Here is a 15,665-nt window from a genome sequence, read left to right as displayed (position 1 = left end):
ACGCCCACCCACACATCCAACCCCCCCGGAGGCTAACTTTGGATAATGATTGTCTTTGATTCGAAAAGTCACCGTAATTACCCCGTGCCTAAAATGCGCGCCCGAATCCTTAAAACTAAGATTTTATTTTGAAGGTTTCTATTTTACTGAAGTTATTATTTGGCAGATATAATGACACAATCAAAGAGAGATCTTAGTGCAGGTTTTTATAAAAAAAACAAAACCAAAAAACATTCTTTGACATATATTTTGTCATGCACAAAACTTTGTCAGCAATTTTGAATACAACAAAAGTGATACATACAAAAAGACAAATCTGTACAAACACAAATCATTTACAAAAACTCAACATAAAAAAAGAGGTAAAAAGGAGTCCTGTGCTCAATCTATCAGATTGAACTATAGACCACTTCTCATATGGATCTCTATTTTGCTCTCTTTGCATAAGTGCTGGACGGCTCACCAGCAAGACTCCTTTTCACTGGTCTTACTGGGGTTGACACTAGAAGTAGAACACAGACCAATTAGAAATCAATAATAGTAAATAGGATACATGTTTTTGTGCCCTTACTGCCACATCAACAAACGTACCAAGTTGTCTCTCAATCTCCTCCAGCTGTTTCTTTTTCTCCTTCATTTCTTGATGCTTTTGTAGTATGTCAGGCGACTGCATGCTTTTTAAATGATCCTCACGTGCCTTTGCTGTCAGATCCCTCTTCTCCAGAGCTAACCTGTGCTGGGAGATCAGTTCTGTCAAACAAAATAAGAGAAGTTAAAGCAAAATCTAAATGAACAGGACAAAAAATACTTTAAATAGGACTATGAGTGACTTTACCTATGTGTTCATTAAGAATGTAGTAATGTTGTGGGAGGGGGGCTCCAAACACTATTGGGATATTCACTGGGGCTTTGTTCTGTGCGCCTCCAAACTTGCCCTTGGCAAGGATCCTTTCCCCCTGCCTGGTCAGGATGGTGGGACACGGCATCTTATACTGTATCACCTGTAAGCAACAGCACATTTAAAGGAAAAATAACCACTGGACAGTTAATGTATGGCATGGCTCCACCAGCAAGCACCAGTCACCTCCTTTCTGTAGCTGGTTCCAGATTCCAGGTCATCAATCAGAATAGTCTCTCCTAGGATGCTTTTAAAAGCTGCAAAGGAAACACAAGCGGGAAAGTGTCAGAGCTGATGAGACAAAGGTTAACATTCATAACTTTATTACAACTGAAAATATTTCACCAATCATAAAGAAGAGGTTAGGGGAAAATGAAGAGCTTATTTGAAATCTGTATAAATAGAAGGAACACCAAAACTACAGAAAATCCCTAAATTAAAAGTAATTTCATTGTGGCAAGAGGCCCAATTTCTGCTCCGGTGATGGGGCCCCGAGTGAGGAAACCCCTCCACCCCTGTGAGGTTAGATCCCAGGTGGAACCACTTTGGTAGTAGCGGGGTCATGAAGGAGATACCCCAACAATAGCTAACACAAAGACATGGGAAACTCTAGATAACCACAGAAACCCTGGTCTAGTAATATAAATCTGTTATGAAAAAACAACAACTTGGCACGGGGAAATACATTTGAGATAGCTCACCAGTGTAACAGCTCTCCTGGTCGCGGGGGTAGATCAAGAGATCTCTGGCAAAGACTGGGTTCCCAGGGGGATCAAAGAGCTTGCGGCCATTTCTTATATGTGGCAGCGACCTGTAAGCAATTCAAATATTAGCAAAGAAACTGCAGAGATAATCTGAACATAGTTTTTAAAAAGGGACCATAATAGTGTTTTTAAAAGATTTAGCTTCTTAGCAAAAAATCTGATCACACAAAAATGGCCATCTCAGTTCCCAGAGCCGGAGGTCCCCTAATGTCTTTTTTTGTCTGACAAAGTCTAAAAGTCAATATCAGTTTACTTCAATATAAAACAAAGAAGCAGGAAATCCTCACACTGGAGGAACGAGAACAAGCAAGTTTTCATTTTAACTTGTAAAATCAATGAAATGATAATTGGATTAATTTCCTATTGATCAGGTAATATGTTCCACTCTAAGATACATTATTGTTTGAAAGTTTATTCAGAGCTGAAACGGTTAGTTAATCTAAAATAATTGGCAACTATTTGACATTGGTTATAAGTGTATAATTTTAGCTTGAAAAATGATTTCAACAAAAACAATATCTGTAAACTGTAGGAAAAACCCATGTAATCCATTCAGCACGGTTTGCTAAATGAATAGCTGTGATGCAAGTAAACAATTGTCGACACTAAAACATACAACACCACTAGGTTATGTAAATAACTGCCATCAAAACACTATCAACCACCACAAAGAACAGCCAGAAGGAGGTTGCTCTCCTTCTTATATGATAATTATAGTCACCAATACTTGTACATAAATAACACTTATGAAGTTTTATATCATAAAAGCAGAACTTATATTCAATGAGTTGTGGCTTTTGTGAGTAAGATGTACTTCACATCCACATTTTATTGCCCCATTGTTTTTAAAGCATGCATTCATTTGCACAATCATTTAAATAGAAATGCATTAAATCTGCTGAATGACCGCAGTACTTCACATATATGTTTTTTTTTTAAACAATCTACAATTTGGTCAACCAGATTGTCTAGACTGTCATTATAACTGGTTGGTCTATTTTGTACACACAACCGTTTTGTCTGTCCTGGGAGAGGGATACCTCCTCTATTGTCCCTAAAGTTTCTTCTATTTTGTAAAGGAGTTTTTTCTTTTCCGATTGTAAAGCCCCTTGAGGAAAATTTCAGATTTGTGATATTGGGCTTTATAAATAAAATTGACTTGACTTCACAAAAATAATTCCTTGCTGCATGGCTGTTCAACAGTCTGTGCAAGAAGAAGGTGCCATTCAATTTTTAAATTACTGTTGTTGGAAGGCTTTGGGTAGGTGTAGGCTTAAACATTAAAGACTATAATAAAAGACACAGGAATCTTATCAGGAAGGCAACTCAGGCGCCAACAGCATACAGAAGTGAAGGATGGTGCATGGAGGTAAAGTGTGAACCATGTGTTAGGCTTGATAAACACACTTAGTACAGCTTTAAATTGCAGGAACCCAACTGAACATTTTAGTTTCACAAAAAAAATAAAGCGTTGTTTAAAAGAATCAGTGACACAGAAGGAGTACCTGTTGCCTGTTGTTACATAAACACTGTCAAGGGCCATGACCTGCTGGTTGCCACGAGTGTCGTCATGGATCTTCATTGCTGCTGCGGTCGTTTTGGTGATGACACAATCCATGTCTCCCCTGATATGCCAGGAGATAACCCTCGCAGCATCATTGTCTTGCACTAACGCCAGGTGGCCAACCTGCATTCAAAAGGTAAAGGGTAAAACACACACACAGCTCCTGGAAAATACATCGTTGGACAAGTACAATATCTGAGAATACTTTGGTCTGGCAACGCTGTTTCAAACCAACACATTAGGACAAACACTGATTGGACACATCTGCATTGAGGTCACTGTTTCCTGAAACTACACACTGGGTTTTGAGGCGCAAAGCCAAGTTTTTGGTTTCCATGATATTACCATTCCCAAAACATCATGCTGCTCGCAAAAGTGATCACGGAGGGAACAAACTCTTCTTGGTGTTTGTAGCAGACAGCGGACTTCCATCTTCTTCTGGTTTAGGAGTCTGTCAATATCTGGGATCTACCAAGAAAAAGAAACATGCAAATGTCATCTCCCGATAAGTATTTATGAGATCATAATGTCTACATATACTGAAGTAAAGTTTGGATTCAAATATTATTTTCACACACAGTTTGTGCTATTTCCACGTTCCTCCTCTCCAGCTCATTCCTAATGTCAGCCTCTTTCTTAGTTGCGCCCCGGTGATGAGCTATGACAAAAGAAGTGCTTGCAGTTAAAGACCATTTCAAACATATGCAGAAAGAAATATACAGCACACACACACACAGACACACAAAACACACACGGGGGGCTGGCTTTATACTAGTTACTAGATACTATACTTTCTTGATACCGAAATGCATCTGTAACACCAATTAATAAAAGCTGGTATTAGATATCCAGACTTCTTTATTTACTCTTCGATCAGATACTAACCCCTTTTCTCTGATGTAAAGTGTATCAAAAATATATTGTGTTGGTATTGGTTTTGGAACTCACTTATTGACGGACACTAATGTGAAAATATTTTAAAGAGGACAAACTTTTTTCTGGTAGCACACTGCATATTAGCTTATTTGGATAAACAAGAAGAAGAAATCAAATCTTACAGGAAAGCAAATCAAGAAGTGCATTATATGTAGAAAAGATGTCTGTATATTTGGCAACAGCAGTAGTGAGCTCATCTTTCTTCCTGGACAACGAAAACATTTTTCGTTGGTTCTCTGCATCTAAAAAGAGAAAAAGATAAATGGAAAAACTTTAGTTAAAATTTAGTTAAAGCAAACTAGACATACAAAATGTTTTCATGGTTTTGGAACAATTTTTTGTCGGCTTTTCAAGAGTAACAGGGAATTCTTTTTCTAAAAAGAAGAGTTGGAGTTGAATTCATTAAAGGGGATGTACACCTGTCATCCTTACATGTAGCCTGCCTGCCTGAACTTTGAACTCCAAAGAAAAAGACAAAAGCTGGTTTTGAGCGGAACAAACTGTGTAATGTTTAAAAATAGATAAGGAGTGTCTTTAAATTTCAGTTTTATTCATGACCATTGTATTGGAGTTGTGACATCTGATAGACATACCTCACAAACCAAAACTCTGCATGGTTGAATACCACTAAGGGTGAGTGAGAGAAAAAAAAAAAATGAAAATAAAAATAAGTATATAAAAATGTAATTCACTTATTCAAATCTCTCTTCTAAACATCTAATGTTCATGCACCAAAATCTGCCCAAGCTCTTGTTTTTATATCATACCATTGAGAAAACGGAAGGGGAGCTCAAAGGGAGCCAGAGCCGTGGGGGCCATTGACACTTCAGGGTTGAAGAGGAGGACGTATGTACTTCCATTCTCACCAGGGCTGTACTCCATGATTGCAAGCCTCTGTACAGAATAAATTAGAAAGTTATCATACAGTATGTTATGTGCATCACACCGCCATTCCAAAATACAGGTTTTGTTGTGTTTAATGAGAAATAGGTTACTTACAGTAATGTGGGCCTTTCCTTCTACCAAGTTCATTTGAAAGCTGTTGGTTTTACTTTCAAACAGAGGGAGGCTTTTGTTGCCTTCTCCACTTGTGTTCTTTATAGAAACAACCACCATCCCGTTCAGGTCCTGTCCTGCTGGATTTCCATATGAATCCTGAAATTAGTCAAAACAACTAAGTCAGACTGTATATCAGCTGATAAACACCCAAACTACAGCTACAAATGCAGACATCTAACTGAAAAACGTACATGGTTTCTGCTTGTTTATACTGAGTAAACATTAAAGCCTCACCATTATCCTCAGCGTCATATTCTCCACTAAGGTTCTGTTGGCAATGACCTTACTGTAGGAAACAACTGGGGTTGGTGGCTGAGAGTCGGGTGCCAGTTTGGCAGGTTGACTGGCCACAACATGTATAGCAATCTAGAGACAGGAAACAGTGCTGAGGTTAGTCGTTCCTCTCAGGATAATGACCTACACCCCTGCAACAACTCAAACAACCACTTTCCTGTTAAACAGATATGAGAGACAACCCTGTGGAGGCCATTTCCAAATGCCTAGTATGTTTTATGTCAATTGGGTATGTAAGAAGATGGGCTCAAGATGGGAGTTACTGGACATTACCAGAATTAACAGAATTACAATAATCCAAAGAGCAAATAAACAAAAAGGTATGTATTATCATTTCTAACTCAGCATAGGATACAACATTCCTGAGTTTTGCCAAGTTTCTGAGGTGGACAAATTAGGTGCAGGTTAAGGACTCGACATGCTTGTCAAGGTTTGTTGCCTTATCTGGAAATGGGTGTATGGCAATAACTCATTAACTTGCTGTAATGTTTCCAGATGTTAGGTTTAACCAACCTGATCACTGTACAGGACGTTTGTTTTGTTTATTCGTAGCAAAAACTGGATGCTGTGCTTTCCAACATGTTCCGGGATCTCTTTATCTCTGCAGTGAAAGAAAACAAAACGCAATATTTACATTTCTTACGAGGAATAATAATAAGTAGGACAAGCCGTTTTGTTTTCAGTGTTTATGCTAAATTCATATTTACTGTACAAATATCTTGTCATCTAACTCTCTATTACTTCAAACATCCTGCAACAACCCAGACAGAACAGAACAGACAAGATGTAAAGGCATTTTACCTGAAGTGAAAACGGTCATTCCCTTCATTCTCCATGGGTTTACTACACTTCAGCTCAATGGCCTGGACAAGGGAAGCAAAAAAATATAACTCAAAAAATATGATGATAGTTTCAATGAAAAGCAAAACAAATGATTGACAGTCCCTCTGTCGGTGAGCGAGTCACTCACCGTTTGTGGAGGTGTTTTTACTGATGGCACTCCCTTCCACAGAAACATGGATATAGCAGCGGGCTTAAAAGTTGTAATCAGGCCTCCGTCGTCAGACACCACAGTCACCGAGAAGACTGAACAGACACACACACCTGCCCTTAGGTTGCTAAGAGACACTAAACTGCTTGCATATAGTAAAACAAGAGCTCAGAAAAAAAGATAGAGAATAGAAATGCAAACCTGGAAGGATGCCTCCGGCAGGAAGCCTGGCGTTGGTGTCATACTCCACTGACAGGCAGACAGGTTTAGTGGAATCAGGGATGACAGTGAGATTCACTGATGGACCAGGGATGGGTTTCTGGTTGAGAGAACCTTTAAACACCAACTGATAGTACCCCCTAGTGGAACAACATGATACAACACTCCCAAGAGTAAATGGTGGAAAAGATCTCATTCATACAGTATTGGAAATGTGGGCAACTGTTGATACAATCACTGATTTAGGACACTCTTTTAATTACATTATCATGATTAAAAAAATGCTCCTTTTTATATTTTATAATAAATAGAAACTCACTTTGGTCCACTCAAACGGTTAACGGTGAAAGATGCTTTCCCTTCTGCGTTCACGGGTTGTGATGTAACAGCTGTCGTCACCTAAAACAAGAATGTCTCATTACATTTTTCCACATGGATCATTCGGTACAACTGAGAAGTTCCTGGCCATTACTGACTTAAAAAAACAAAAACACAAATGGAACAGGGTAAATGGTACATTTTTATATTGCTTGTCAACCTAACCTTTAGTGTCTGGGGTGAAGATGTCAATTGTACCACCACCCTCTGGTCTGTAGTGGGGTTTCCCCACTCATCACACAGTTGGACGAGGAATGGTGTGGCGATGCCTTGGTCATTCAACACCTGCAAAGGCTTATAGATACAAAAATATATACATTATAACACAACTGTGAACTTAACATGCTCATTATGTGCTTTTTGTGCTTTTCCCTTTCCTTTATTGTGTTATATATCTTTTTGTTCATGTAATAGGTTTACGGAGTGAAAGAGACCCAAAGACGACTCCAAAAGGACTGTAGTCCAGCCTTTACTTCCATGACGAACGTGTGTCTCTATGTGACACGTTATAATGCTTGCCTAGCTGCTGGCGTGGGACTCCTTCCTTCTCTGCAACTGACTAGCTAGCTGTGCTGACCTAGGTACTGCGCATGTGCGACTCCCAACAAAGATGGGACAGAAGTGAGATGCTTCACTCTGTAGCTAAAACACAGAGCTCAATACACAGGGTGAAAAGAGGAGCTGCAGCAATGTGCATTATAACAAAAATATGGTGTTTTTTAAATTAAACTATGTAAACCTATTCTGATATAACCTCTAAATACTATTATGCACTTTAAAATTAGCATAATATGAGCCATTTAAAGCATAAAAAACAATTATTATTACATTTAAAGCATTATTTAGAGCGGTTATGCTTTTATTTTGAGAATGTTTAACAGAGAGGAGAGAAGAAATGAAGGGAGAGAGAGGGGTGATGACATGAAAAAGTCCCCAGCCGAACTCAAACCACGGTTTGTGGTTAATTGGTCAGCTTCTTAACCCCGTAGCCTATCGGGACAAAAAAATGCTTTCGTACCTGCTCTGGCCCACTGAATAGTTTAAGCTCCGCAGGGACGCCAGCGACGACTTTAACTATGATGCACTCCACATAACTCTTGTAGGTGAAGCACATCTCTCTGTGGCCAGGTGTCCCGGACTGGAACCGCACCCCTGTAACCAGAATAGAACTGCTGTTCTCCTGGTTTCAACAAACAAAGTGATGATCAATTCATCAGTAATTATCAATTTATCTTCACAGTTATGGAAGAATTTTTCAGATCCTTAAAGTAAAAGGATTGATGATAAAAAAATACTTTGTTACAAGTCACAGTCCTGCGGTTAATGTAATGTTACTTAATCAAAAGTACCTACATATGAGCAGCAAGATGCACTTAACTTAAGAGTACACATTGTCACTATTACATTATTATAGAGTATTTTTATTCAAGGAAAAACTCCTAATGACTGCTGGCTTCTTGTAGTGCCTGTAATAGTTTGTGCCACAAAGACACTTCTCTCAGTCAGGAATGCTTCGGATACTGCCTTCCTTAACTCTCTCATGCATTCTATATATCATGTGTTTGGCTTTTTAATGGTGCGGAGGTTGGAAAGGGAGAGATTTAGGGTGACCTCCTTGCCCAAGGTGTCACAGTATGCCGGAGTAAAAGGGAACTAAAGCCCCATATCACATATTGTTAAACCCATCACTTGCTATAAAAAACGTTGAACACTCTTCATGAGCTATTTAGTAGAAACTTAAAACTAAATAATTATGACCTTGTAAAGTTTGGAAAACGCTTAGATAAAGCTTGGCTGAACAATTCCTTTAATATCGGAATTATAAGTCAAGTTTTACTTTAAGCTTGTGTGTCTATTTTCCCACCTGCCATTTAAAGACAACCGACGATTTGTCCAGACCCTCCGCTTCCACAGTGACATCGTTCTTACAGGTAGAGGTAAGCGTCTTGGTTGCATTATCATACTGGTCCACAAGCTCCAAGTCTGTATAAGGAAAAAGAGGTGTGTCATTTTGTATGTAATTATATCCTCAAAAAAGATTGTTGGGTGATTAGGGTTTATACTCACTGATGTGTCCAGGTAGGATTTCCCCCAGCTTCAGTGTGCTTTGGGGTAGAGTTGCTTTCAGTCGTACTGGTTCATCTGGATGAGGCCTACAAAAGAACAAAAACAAGCAGGGATGCAGAAAAGTCTGGATATGGATATTTAAAGAAATGTTTGATTTTACATTTTGGTAGTTCACTTATTTGCTTTCTCTGCCGAGAGTAAGATGAGAAAATCAATGCCACTCTTATAGTTTGTTTAGACCAATATAGACTGGGAAAAGATGACAAAACTTCTACCTAGGCTGTTTCTGATCCATTTTTATTTTTCAGTTTTTGTAAACATTTTAGAAACACTTCACTCACAAAAGACCATTTTTATATCAATTACTCACCTAGTGTTGCCTTAATGTTGTGGAGATTTCTTTTAAAACACGGTGGAATAAAAAAAAACAAAAAAACAATGGGAGTGTGCTTTCGAGGTGCTGATAAGTAGGTTTATTTTAACATGTGACAGAACCCAGCGAGCAGCTTCCCCTCCCTGTCCAGCCTTTATGCTAAGCTTACAGATTACTTGCTTATATTTATCGTACAGAAATGGATATCCTTCTTCTCATCTAAATCTTGGCAAGAAAGTGAGTACGCATATCTTTAAAAATGGAATCATTTACCAACACTGAATCTCAGCTTTGAGTTGGTTATGTGTCTTACGCTATGTTGAAGGAGACAGACACACTCTGGTCATGGTAGGACACCTGATAGAAGCGTGATTCCTGCACCTGCGTGGGCACCTGTACGGCAGGCAGCTTGCCCTGGAGCAAATCCTTCAGATTTATATCTACTGTCCAATTAACCTTAAACACAGTCAGTGGGAACAATGAAAAGTTAGAGCAAAAAGCTGGGAATACAATACAATCAGTCCTAAATAGATGATTTAGTGCAGAACTGGTTTGTTTGATTTATTACCACACAGTCAGACTAAAGTTTTTTTTTTTTTTCTACAGATGTAAAACATTGCTGTGAAAAATATGCTAACTAAAAACCAACATCTGCATAATAGGAGAGAACAGTAAACGTGACAGGAAAACAATGCATTCTATGCCAGACACACCTTGATCCTGGAGGCTATTGCAGCGGTGGGAGGTACCTCTTTGCCAGCCTCATCAAACAACTTGTAAAAGAGGTTCTCCAGCAAGCCTCCAGCCAGCCACTCTATCTTTTCGTCATTCCTTAGCATCAAATTCTCATCACCCTCACTATAGAGCTCCATGCGGGAGACTCTTGTGCTGGGCACCACCTTTAGGTCCCTCACAACCATAGCAATCTTCTTCTTCTTCTGACTCTTGTGGGAAAATAAATAAGAGATGGGAGACATCATGTCCATTGTTTTTTTTGTTTTGTTTTTTTAAAAGAGAATGTACTATAAAGTAGGGAGCATTGTTTTTGTTAAGTTTTTTTTTGTACTTACAGACATCTCAAAATGAACTTTGATGTTTTGTGGTTCTCCATTGATCATTATCAGGTTTATGGGCTTTGTCACAAGCTGTCCAGCTCCGGTGGTGCTGCAGTCAGTTGTCACCAGTGGAAACCCCTCAACCTTATTTACAAATAAAAGGATAAGTTATATATTCACGCAGTTTATTTCATCAAATAAAAAAGAAAAAAAAGAGGGAGAGTTTAATAATGATGATTCAGTATATGTTGTTACTTTAAAAGAAAGAGGGCGGAGATGTAGGGCTAGGCCCAGAAGGATGAGAACACTACGTTAAATATTTTATAACAGAGAGAGAAAAAGGTAACGCCATTCTTCAATTAAATGCAGAGAAGAGTCCCGAGCATACATCATTATAGGTTAATAAAAGTAAAGCAAAGTAACTAGTAATTGTAGCTGTAAAATAGATTTAGTTGAGTAAAAAGTACAATATTGCCCTCTGAAATGCTGTGGATTAATACAACAGCATAAAATTAAACTACCTCAAAATTGAGAAGTACAATATGAAAATGTGTGTGAAGTTCATCACGTGAAAAGTTGCATTTCAGTTACATATGCTAAACAAAAAATAAAATAACATGAGCGTAATTGTATTTGCTGATGTACTTTATATCCTACAGAGAAAAAAAATGTATTCTAATGACTGCTGGCTTCTTGCACCGCCTGTAATAGTTTGAGCCACAAAGACACTTCTCTCAGTCAGGAATGCTTCTCTCTCATGCATATATCACGTGTTTGGCTTTTTAATGGTGTGGAGGTTGGAGAGGGAGAGATTAGGGTGACCTCATTTGCCAAGGTGTCACAATATGCAGGAGTGAAAGGGAACTGTGCCTCATGCCACACATTGTTAGAAAAAAGGTAAATACAGTTAGGGCTGCACGATTATGGCCAAAATTATAATCACGATTATTTTGATCAAGCTTGTGATCACGATTATTATCAGGATTATTTGTTGATTTTAACCAAACAACTTTTATTGTCACATAGGTTTTTTTAACTGCTTTCACATCCATATTATGCTACTTTCTTCTTATGTTAAAGTTGTATAGACATACAGCTGCAACACATGTAAATGAAAATTAGCTGTCTGAAATAACTAGCGTAGGATATATATATATATATATATATATATATATATATATATACACACGGGTCGAACGGTGGGTGAGACCAGTTACACACGTCTTGTGTATGAAATGTCTGTAGCGTCACTGTATCGGCTCTGTCTCACGCGCTATTACTCCACGAACTGAAGATAGTTGCATTCAATAACATCTTCTGTGTTTTTTGCCGTGGCCGTGATAGCAGAGTTCCCAGTGGAAACACTGGTACAAATACAGGTTTTCCTCTCATGCTTAACAACATACAGCTGTGTTAACAATTAAAACTGTAAACAAATGTCAGAAGTGTGGACCGGCGGCCGCTGTTTGGCGGGGCTGCGTGGAGAGTAAGAGGAGAGAGAGTAGACGAGAGATTCAACAGCTTTACAGAAGAAATGGGTCAAGTAACGCAAAATTAAACCATATCAATATAACAACACTGCAGGGGATACAAGGACATTAGGTGCACCGTTGAGACCTAGAGGATAAATATTACTCCCGGCCTACAGCCCTGTGAGCTAACAGATGCTAACTAGCACCGACTAGCACTGGAAAACAACACAGAGGGGACAAAATGTTGCGTTTACTGGTAAACTGGCAAACCTTGAGACCGACATATAACCGACTGCTATCTGTCACTCTGTCCTCTGTGACGGTCTACATCTAGAAACTAAGCTGTGTGGTGCCAGGAACAACTCCGACTGGCACATGATCAGACGGTGGTTTACGGAGGGGTAGATTGCCTTCCCAAAAACCCGGAGCGTTCTATGAAATGACGCATTTAATAAAAATCAATCGATCACGCAAATTTGATCGTGGGATGTCAAAATCCTGATAGTGATTACAATTTGATTAATTGTGCAGCCCTACATACAGTGACGTATTAATCAAACACAGAACAGAGTACCCAGCATTTCCCAACTTCTGCACACCCATACCTGGCAGCGAACAATTTGTTTGGGGTGAACAGTGATGTTTCCGGACTCATCGTGAATTTCAACATTAAACATCACAGAGTTTCCATTCTGGACTGTGATTGGATTGTCATCTGGTGTCACATGGAGAGCATGTGCATTACCTGAAAAACATTCATCACAGGGTGATTGTCCAAGGCAAACTGATTGTTATGTTTTGCCGACGAGTCCGTTAAATATGAAATCAACAGTTCTATAAAACAGAGAAAGACAGCAAGTCCTTACATTTAAGTAGCTAAAACATGTTTTGAAATTAACTTTAAAAAGTTTCTTTTACCCTTAATTCATTTGATCATTTAAGTTATTGTTTCAGCTCTAAAAAACAAATATGTACTGTATATAATATACATATCAAGCATTCAACCAATCAAGGTCACTTGTTGTTCAAAATGGATAAATAAATGCAGTCTATTTGAGGTCTCACCAGGAAGAAGACTGATCGGGATAGCCTGTGTGTCTTCCTTCAGGCCAGGCATGGTCACTCTCAGCTCATATGTCTGCAAAATACAAGTTTGAACTAAAGTGTTTTTGGCTATCAACCAGTTTTGTTTTTTGTCAAATGTTGTACTCTTGTCTACAGGGCTGACATTTCTGTTTCACTTTTTGCATCACCCTTTCTAGTAAAAATACAACATGATTTCTTCTGAGATTGTTGTTCCACCTTTGACTGTTGGTAATTCAGGACTTTTCCTCTTGCTCTGACACCAATGATGGTGAACGTAGTCCCAATGCTGTCCACTCTGTCGTAACTCAGGTCCACGCCACTAAATGATAACAATGATAAGGTAAACAACAATCGGACCAAACCTCCCACACCTGGCAAATTAAAAGACATGATGAGATTTATGATAAACTGAAGATACATGTATACTTAAGCTTACAAATCAGTTACATAAACATGCGGTTACATGAAAAAACAGCCTTAAAAGCAATAAGAAAAGAAGAGGCGTCTTAGTAAGCTGTCCACTAATAACATTGGAAACAACAAAACTATGGTTAACGATATCTGTTTTACAGATTAAGTGGAGTGACCCACCTGCATGTGAGTACAGGTTCAAGATTTGGAGGAGGCTTCGCTGAGTGGTCATAACCATCTTTCAGCAGGAGAGGAATGTTGAATGGCACTCCCACATTAAGAGAGGGGCTCATTGCACCAATAACAAAAGTCTCAGCACTACCCTCTGAAAAGGACAAAAATAGTTGATGCGTGTGATTTTGGCATGCAGAAAGAATAATAAACAGCCAAAGCTTTGCGTATTTTCTCACCATTAATTGTGAAGTTGAGTTTGTAGCTTGGAAGCTTTCTCCCTCCAAAGACGGTTGCATTATTTTCAAATAACATAGTGTTCAGGGATAAAGTATACTTCCCCAGGTCGGTCAGTTTCTCTGCAAAAGATGAGATGTTGATACATGATCTTTCAGCAGAAAAAAAAAAAAAACAAACAAAAAAACTTAAGGCATCCAATAATTAACTAATAATGACAAAGTTGACAAATAAAACATATGTACCAATTTTTTTGAACCAGAAACTCCACTTTGGTGAATGTTGGGCAACAAAACAGACAACCTCTTGATTTCCTTTAGGACCTACATATGAACATTCAGATAAGAAAAACACAGTTACAAACGGAATGCAATTAGAATAAGAACAATGGCCTGGAACAAAGTAGACCTAAAAAAAATTAAGTGCCAACAAGTTTTTTTTTTTCTCATTTAACAAGGAAAATCCTCTAGTTCTAACTTTTCAAATGCAAGGATTTGCAACTTTTTTGTCGTCTGTAACAGTTTACTTACCGGTTCTCTATCAAGTAGGAGGTACAAATGTTACAAATGTAAAAGCACTGCTTTCAGTACCACTACAATAAAATAGTTGTTATCCTAAAATTACCAATTCATTGTGTTTAACATTTTACTTGCTGTCACATAATAATTTGAACAGTTTTTTTCCTCACTCATGCGCGACCCGATAAGCTATCAAAACAAAGAACATAGAAGCTCAGATTAAAACACAAAACGGAGGGGTGTGACTTTATTTTCTGCTCAGGACGCCGTTAGTAAACTATATTTATATAGAGAATATAATTATTTACTGCTGCATTAATGTGCTAAATATTGAGTAAAGCCTCTTCAATTAGTTGGCTTACTGTATTACTACGTTTATCTCTAAAACGTAAAAAACAGTATAGCAGCTGTAAACATCTTATCAGGTTCATCAACTCGTAATCATGGTGAACGGCACTTCAGTACTGCTTTGCGGCTCTCTACCGGCTCCAACCGCACTATGCAACTTTGCCAGATTGGGTTGCGGATCTGTAGTTTAAAGCGGGAAAAGTTCTCTGGTGCTTTAAACGAGTGGCTTTCTTTCTTCTTACCGTGCTGAAAGACTTTGAGTTCAACAATCAGTTTTTTCCCTGCTCCCTGGCCCACTGCTGGCATCTTGGATAAAGACTCTCCCTTTTTGTTTAGTATTTCAATTTTGAGTGGCCCTAAAATGATGTGAAAACCAAAAAAAAAACAGTGAGGGGTTTGTCCTCCATGAAAAAGTGCATTTTTCAACATGATTATGTTTCACAGATAATTGATATGTTTACCAAGCGGAGTCCCAGCCATACGAGCAGCATTCTGTGGCCAGGGTTTACCTTCTGGCCAGCCCACTTTCAGAATCTCTGGAAGCCTGTAACAAAAAACACACTTTATTTTTGCTGGTAAAGTCTCATCAAGCTTAAACTACCATGTCTAGTCATGACAAGGAGATAAGGTGGGGGAAATGAAAAGGTAACATAGAATACTTCCAATTGAACACATCTATTACCAATGAATCCCATCTAAACTAGAATTACCGCCTTGCGGTTGTATGACTTCGCCAACCAGTCAAGTTGCAGATATACAGTGGGTACGGAAAGTATTCAGACCCCTTTAAATTTTTCACTCTTTGTTTCATTGCAGCCATTTTC

The 15,665-nt window shown here is 38.5% G+C and overlaps 1 protein-coding gene across 2 annotated transcripts in view; it reads right to left on the bottom strand.

The window, feature by feature from the left end:
* Window positions 1-193: 193 nt before the first annotated feature.
* The window catches only part of smchd1 (structural maintenance of chromosomes flexible hinge domain containing 1), a 25,663-nt gene continuing 10,191 nt past the window's right edge, over window positions 194-15,665 (bottom strand). For both annotated transcript variants that reach the window (XM_034862574.1, XM_034862576.1), the window contains exons 16-47: window positions 15,303-15,385; window positions 15,084-15,197; window positions 14,221-14,298; window positions 13,978-14,097; window positions 13,748-13,892; window positions 13,373-13,475; window positions 13,136-13,208; window positions 12,676-12,815; window positions 10,614-10,742; window positions 10,257-10,487; window positions 9,857-9,999; window positions 9,171-9,256; window positions 8,968-9,086; window positions 8,122-8,283; window positions 7,269-7,397; window positions 7,045-7,124; window positions 6,708-6,865; window positions 6,486-6,601; window positions 6,317-6,378; window positions 6,029-6,116; window positions 5,456-5,587; window positions 5,162-5,317; window positions 4,930-5,056; window positions 4,285-4,404; window positions 3,805-3,884; window positions 3,572-3,694; window positions 3,168-3,349; window positions 1,600-1,709; window positions 1,085-1,155; window positions 836-1,001; window positions 592-750; window positions 194-502 (exon numbers count right to left, since the gene is read on the bottom strand). In XM_034862574.1, coding sequence (XP_034718465.1) covers window positions 426-502; window positions 592-750; window positions 836-1,001; window positions 1,085-1,155; window positions 1,600-1,709; window positions 3,168-3,349; window positions 3,572-3,694; window positions 3,805-3,884; window positions 4,285-4,404; window positions 4,930-5,056; window positions 5,162-5,317; window positions 5,456-5,587; window positions 6,029-6,116; window positions 6,317-6,378; window positions 6,486-6,601; window positions 6,708-6,865; window positions 7,045-7,124; window positions 7,269-7,397; window positions 8,122-8,283; window positions 8,968-9,086; window positions 9,171-9,256; window positions 9,857-9,999; window positions 10,257-10,487; window positions 10,614-10,742; window positions 12,676-12,815; window positions 13,136-13,208; window positions 13,373-13,475; window positions 13,748-13,892; window positions 13,978-14,097; window positions 14,221-14,298; window positions 15,084-15,197; window positions 15,303-15,385 — 3,862 coding nt within the window. In that variant the 3' untranslated portion in view covers window positions 194-425. The remainder of the gene's footprint in view (window positions 503-591; window positions 751-835; window positions 1,002-1,084; window positions 1,156-1,599; window positions 1,710-3,167; window positions 3,350-3,571; window positions 3,695-3,804; window positions 3,885-4,284; window positions 4,405-4,929; window positions 5,057-5,161; window positions 5,318-5,455; window positions 5,588-6,028; window positions 6,117-6,316; window positions 6,379-6,485; window positions 6,602-6,707; window positions 6,866-7,044; window positions 7,125-7,268; window positions 7,398-8,121; window positions 8,284-8,967; window positions 9,087-9,170; window positions 9,257-9,856; window positions 10,000-10,256; window positions 10,488-10,613; window positions 10,743-12,675; window positions 12,816-13,135; window positions 13,209-13,372; window positions 13,476-13,747; window positions 13,893-13,977; window positions 14,098-14,220; window positions 14,299-15,083; window positions 15,198-15,302; window positions 15,386-15,665) is intronic.

This window comes from Etheostoma cragini, chromosome 22 (assembly GCF_013103735.1).
Source record: "Etheostoma cragini isolate CJK2018 chromosome 22, CSU_Ecrag_1.0, whole genome shotgun sequence".
Lineage (NCBI taxonomy): Eukaryota > Metazoa > Chordata > Actinopteri > Perciformes > Percidae > Etheostoma > Etheostoma cragini.
This window is presented reverse-complemented; position numbering and strand designations above follow the sequence as displayed.